Source organism: Diadema antillarum, unplaced genomic scaffold (assembly GCF_040938485.1).
Source record: "Diadema antillarum isolate AM-2024a unplaced genomic scaffold, OU_Dant_1.0 scf00000180, whole genome shotgun sequence".
Taxonomy (NCBI): domain Eukaryota; kingdom Metazoa; phylum Echinodermata; class Echinoidea; order Diadematoida; family Diadematidae; genus Diadema; species Diadema antillarum.
This window is the reverse complement of record NW_027271069.1, coordinates 3,321,492-3,327,952: the sequence shown is the minus strand read 5'-3', so window position 1 is coordinate 3,327,952 and position 6,461 is coordinate 3,321,492. Positions and strand designations below refer to the sequence as shown.

At 45.6% G+C, this 6,461-nt stretch overlaps 1 protein-coding gene across 1 annotated transcript; it reads right to left on the bottom strand.

The window, feature by feature from the left end:
• Positions 1–1,860: 1,860 nt before the first annotated feature.
• Positions 1,861–2,697, bottom strand: LOC139723037 (uncharacterized). The gene has a single exon (XM_071634314.1). It carries the CDS (start codon positions 2,695–2,697, stop codon positions 1,861–1,863), a length of 837 nt encoding a protein of 278 aa, XP_071490415.1.
• Positions 2,698–6,461: the final 3,764 nt, after the last annotated feature.

Sequence of the window (6,461 nt, the reverse complement as noted above, 5' to 3'; positions counted from 1 at the left end):
TATCGATGTTTAAAAGAGAGCATGTCGAGACGTCTGGGAAATCACCGTTTCGAGAAAAGCGCCCTAAAAGTTTTCCTTTCGACGCAATCTTCTTCTTGTTTTCCTCCCTCCGTTAATGTCGGAGATTGGCGAGCGTGGATCGCAGAAATGTGTTCAGGAATGGGCACCTCCCTGTTAGATAGGTGAAATCAGGGGGTAGGGTTGGAAAGATTGTGGTTCAGTCGGTTAATATGGAGTTTGTATATAAAGTGGAGGGAGCATAGCAGGATTTTGTCATTGGCAGACTGTGGGAGGTTAGGGTCATATGGTAAGAGTGTGGTGCATGTAAATTGGAGCGCAGTCTGGGTGTTATAGTCGTTGGAAGGAAAGGGATGGTCCAGCAGGCACTTTCTGTTCTGTTTGTTAAATTCATGACGGATTCCAGTGGAGTGACGGCAGGTAGCCACAAAGTGTACGGTGGTCTCATCACCCTCGTTGCATAGGGGGCATATGGGGTCCATCTGCTTCTTAATCTTGAGGAGTCTTGTTTGTAGGAGGTATGTGGATGTTAAGAGTTGAGCTCTTGCTGTCAGGGCCTGTCGGATGATATGGGATGGAGGGTTTGAAGGGTAGAGTATCCTCGGGTTATTGTGATTCAAATGTGTCCAAAATTCAAGTGAGGTTTTGAGATTTATCTTTTCTGTGAGGTCCTTTTGTGTTGCTGCAGAGATGATATTTCTTGCGAGGCGTTTCCAGCGGGGATATGGCATGAAACAGTTCATAAGGTCATCGAGTTTAGGTAGGTTGTATTTAGAAAGGGTGGTCTTTAGAGTAAGGATGAGTGGGATGTTGCAGCTTACTGCATGGAGAAAGGTACGCCGCTCAAACCTTGTGTGGTCTAGGTTGAGGGTTTGGCCAAGCAGTAGGAGTGTTTCAAGATCAATACGTCGTGATATTGGTTGTAGGCCAGTGAGGAGATATATACTTTCATCTGCAGCAGACAGGGGTAGACCGATGATCCGTTTGAAAAGGTGTGTTTGCGCCTGCTCGAGTTTGGCTATCATGCTTTTTGTTAGGTGGTATATGGAGACCCCATAAAGCATGCGGGGGAGGCAGAAAGTATTCCATAGGTGTGCGGATATTATGGGGATAAGACCTAAAGTGTGGGCTCCGACTCCAGAGAGGGCATAAAAGGTTTTAAGGCCTTTTGCAATGATGGTGTCTGTTGGGTCGAGGCGGGTTCCAGATTTCATAATTCCGAGATGCTCATGGGAGGTCTTCTGTTCAATGGAAGTGCCGTTCATTGTCCATTCCATTTGTCTGTCTGATCTTTTCCTGTTTGTTATGACTATTGCGCTCTTTGAGGGGTTAATCCGCCAAGACGATGACCCCTGCATATCTGTTCAGGGAGGTGCATCCAAGGTTTCTATTGCGTAGTTCTTTGATGAGGTCATCAATGAATAGGGTATATAGGGAGGGCGAGAAGACTCCACCTTGTCGTACTCCCTGGGTGATAGGGAAGGGTGGTGATGTTCTCTCTTGCCAGAGGACTCTGCTTGTCATGCCATCGTACATGTCTTGGACGATATTGTACGTGCTGCAATCCAAGTGGGCAGCTCTGAGTTTTTCTTGAAGCCCCTTATGCCACACTTTGTCGAAGGCTTTTTCTGCGTCGAGAAAGGCAATGAAGGTAGGTTTTTTTGCAGCATTGTTTATTTCGATGGTGAGTTCCAGGGAGAGAGAGGTAAGTTGGCAGGAGAATCCCTTGCGGAATCCAAATTGAAGTTCATCTGGTATGTTCATTGTTGTGAGCTGTCTTTCGAGGTGTGGCTTTATGCATTGTTCCAGGAGTTTGCTAATGACGGAGGTGAGTGTGATCCCTCAGTAGTTTTTGGGGTTCATTGTGTCTTTACCTTTCCCTTTATGAAAAGGGAGGATGATGCGTTCCTTGAGGGATCGTGGGCAGAGTCCGCATCTGATGATGGCATTCAACACCGTTAGTAGTAATCTCCGTGCGCCAATCCCCAGGTTTTTGAAGTGCTCTGGGCTGATATTATCCGCTCCACTTGCCCTTCCGGTCTTTAATCGGCCAATTGCCTCATTGAGTTCGCGTGAGTTAAGTTGCCACTCTCTCTTGTTAGAAGGTTCCAGGCAGTTGTTGTATGGCTGGGTAGCTCTGCTCTCTATCTGGGTGAGGGATGAAGCGGGGTCATGTGCTAGATCTGCGAAGTATTTGTGCCAACCGATTAGTACCTCCCCATCGGTGTAAGTTATGCCGGCGTGCGAGAGTGAGGTGGTCTCTCTTTCATTACAAGAGGTGTCTCTGTTCCCTTTGATGAGTCGGTAGAACAAGGCTTGGTTTACGGTTGAGGCTGATTCGATCTCTTTCATAAGAGAATTCTTCTGTCGTGCTCGAGCCTGGCGAAGGCTGCGTCGGAAGCTCTTTTTTTGTTCGATATGATTGTCATAGAGGGTTCCTTCTTTCTCACCGTTGCCCCTTTGCCATGTTTTCCAGGCACAATGTGCTTTATCAAAGGAGCTTTGCAGTTTAGAAGACCACTCTGGTTTTCCTATGTTCTTCTTCGATGGGAAGGAGTGTGGTAACTTGAGGGAGCAGTTGATCATGCTTCTGGTAAAATGTTCAAGAAGGATTTCAGCTGTGGTAGAGTCGATCCGTCTGACGTCCGTGTTCTCCTGGAGTAAGTGCAGTGCTGACATTTCCATTGGGAGTGTATAGCTTTCCTTGATTTCTTGTTTGCTTGCCTGTTTCCACTTCATCTTCAATCTCTTTAGTGGTTTACATGTTGTGGTGTGGGATTTGTCTGTCTTTGGAGTTTTGTCTGAGGAGAGTATTCGGTTGGTAAGAACCATAAGGTGATCTGAGGTGTTGGTAGGACCAAGCCGGTGATGTTGGTATTGTGAAAGAGTCTGGCCTGTGAGGAGGGTACCAGGAAGCCATCTATGCTGGATTTATTTCTTCCGTCATCGGAGCGGTAGGTGATTGGGTCATCGTGACAGTGTAGAGCAGTGAGGTTGGTGAATGAGTACTGGTTCATGAAGTCCTTCAGGATCGACTGCGTTTTCTTGGTCTTTTTGCAACCGACAGTGTCTGCATTGAAGTCTCCGGCTATGATAATTGCTCCCGGCGTGGAGGATATGATTTGCGACATCACTGCTAGGCAGGAGTGGTACTCTGCCTGGTCCGCTGTAGACGTGCCGCAGGGGAGGTAGCAACATATGAGTGTTATGCTGTCTTTGTTCTGGAGATGGGTCGTGATAGCTATGGTTCTGGAGATTTGGGTTGGGATTTCAACCATTGAGAGGGTAAATAGATTTCCGAATGAGAATCGCGACACCTCCTTTTCCCCTGGTTCTTAAAGGACAAGTTCACCTTCATAAACATAAGGATTGAGAGAATGTAGCAATATTAGTAGAACACATCAGTGAAAGTTTGAGGAAAATCAGACAATCCGTTCAAAAGTTATGAATTTTTGAAGTTTTGTGCAGTAACCGCTGGATGAGAAGACTACTGCAGTGTATGTATAACTTAGATGTCACATGCGTACAACAATATAAGGAAAATATAAAGAGAATTTCACAAAATTCCGTCTTTTGAAAAAAGTACACATTCCCCTGACTCGTTACCGACATATGTTATGGGTAATATCATTCCCCCCGCCTTCACAAAGAGGCAAGTCAGGTGCTCTTTTATTATGCGAAAAAAGTGAAAATATGTTGAATTTTCTTTTACATTTTCTTTATACTGTTGTACGCATATGACTCACAAGCTGTAGTAGTCTCCTCATCCAGCGGTTCCAACACAAAAATTTTAAAAATTCATAACTTTTGCATCGATTGTCCAATTTTCCTCAAACTTTCACTGATGTGTTCTACTATTATTGTTGCATTCTGTCAATCCTTATGTTTATGAAGGTGAACTTGTCCTTTAATCGCACATAGGAGTCAGCAGTCTTGTCGGCAGGTTTACAGTACACTGCGTGTTGTGCACTAATTTCATCCATTAGATGTGTGTTATATTCCTGCCAGGGTTCTTGAATTGCAAGGATATCTATGGATTTGATCATCTCCCTGATAAAGTGGAAGGAAGTGGTTATCCCCCTAGCATTGTATGTGCCAATCACCAGCTTTGTGTCAGTGTGAGCAGTGGCTGTCGTGAGGGACCGATTGGACATTCCGATGTGTTTTCCAGTTGTACGGGTTGTGGGTTGATCCATTGGGTAGGAGGCTTGTTTTAGCATTGTGGAATTTGGGGAAGGAGTACCAGACTTGCCTGGGTGCACTCTATAATCTGTTGATGGAGATGGTGGAGGAATGGTAGGTAGTGGGTGTCTTGAGTTTGTGTCTGCATGGTCAGGTGGTTGAGTGCCATTGAAGTTATGAAATACCCTTTTTCCAGGAGGGTTGTGTGTACAAGGCTGGAGGCTCGGCCATGCCGAAAATTCAGGGGCAGGTTGTAGTTTTGATTATTCGCTGTAATCGGTCTTGGGTGCTTGGTAGAAGGATTCTCGCAGGACGAGTTACATGTACTTTTTCGCATTGGTGACGTGTTTGCCATTAGGTCAATGGTCTCTCCTTTCCTACTTGGATCGGGTGTTTCTGTGTGCTTGGTTGTTCGCGTCTCCAAGCCTGGTGGAGTGTTTGCGGTTAGGTCAATGGTCTCTCTTTTCCTGCCTTAATTGGGTATTTCTGTGCGCTTGGTTGTTTGTGTATCCCAGTCTGGTTGGAGTTTCTAATGGAGATTTTCATCCTTCCCCCTTTGAAGCTATATGTCTTGGGGGACTTGGGTTGGACATTGTGAGTATCTTGAGCTCTCGTTGCTCCTATTGAAGAATTGGGCACGTCAGTCTCAATGGGGCTGGGTACACCTTCATCTGTCTCCTGTGTGCCTAATACCTTGGGGCGAGAGTTGTACCTTTCACTTACTAGGTGGGGTGACCTTTCCTTAGAGGTTCGCGGGTTAGCTATTTTATGAGTTGGGGTAGCTGGTGCATCCTACTGTCCTTCACCGTACTGTTCCCTGACTTTCTGCCTGACTGGAGGTTTGGGTCTGGGATGTTTCTCATGTGTGGGACCAGTTTTGTTGGGCAAATTAGTAATCCGCTGAGCATTGCACATTGTAGCGGACGGCGAATTTTCCCAGGGCTTTTGTGACCTGTGGTTGTCGCGATCAAGGGAAACGCAAGTCAGTTTTCAGCTCCGGACAATAGTAGGTAAGCCCTAGCAACCCCCGAAAAGTTCATTCAAGCACAGCGTCGGCGGTCTCCTCACCGACCAATCAGTGACCAGGATGTGAGAAACGGCTGAGCATAGAGCACCCCGCCTGCACGCACCAGTCGACTGGGCAGTGTGCGAGCTTCACGCTTCGGTTAGCAGCAAGCAGCAAACTGACCAATGAGATCACTCTGGTCGTTGTTAGGGGCGGAGCCTATCTGTGGCGCTCAATCCAAATTTTCAAACCAGTTTCTGCTTCGTTGAAACGCCAAAAAACATGGCTCAGAAAAACGCTATTTTTGGGTCTTTCCTTTCATCATTTTGCTTCAAAATTTCGACAGATGATAGAAGACATGTCAGACTCCATTAGTATGTCAAAATCAGAAAATCGTAAGTTTTGACCAATTTTAACGCTCTGACTTCAAACTCGATTTTCACGGCTTCGACCGTGCGCGACTTTAGGACCTTTTTGTTCTAGCGGGTCACATATAACATACAGAAGCCAATATTGAACAAGCTTATTGACTAATAATACATGAATAACAAAGTACATGAGAACAGGTTAATGGTTGATTCAATGGTAAAAATCATTTAAGAGCAGATAAATAGTAAATTCTTGAATTTCAACTGCGAAATTTTGCTTGAAGAAGATTAGTCATTGTTGTGAACTATGTTTTTTTTCCTTTTCACAGCTACAGTTGTATTTATTATAACAGCAGGTAATGCTATGGGGTGTCAATGAGTATCTATTCTACAATATTTTCCTCGCTATTTGGAGGATCTGCCCGAAGATATATGTAAGGGAACCTAACTTTCAAAAGACATTGGTGATGGGTGACTTCGTGAAATATCATTTCCACCCAGGTACACCGACAAACGCCTTGCAAGAGTCTACAAATGATTGGTCACCTGGGGTCACTAATGAGAGGATCACCTCGTCTCCAACACAGACTTCTAAAACACAGACAGAGACTCCTCAAGTATCGTCCACTACGAGAGATATTCCTGAAACCACAGCTGATGGGATCAGTCTAAGCACTCATTCCTTGTCGACGATGGAGTGGATGTTGACTGGTCAGACAACCACTGAGGAGAGAGGCATTTCTAGTAAAGGAATCACTGATCCAACTCAGAGAGGGACTTCTCAAGTGTCGTCCACTACGAGAGATGTTCCTAAAATCACAGCCGACGGAATCAGCCCGAGCACTCATTCCGGGTCGACGACGGAGTGGATGTCGACTGGTCAGCCT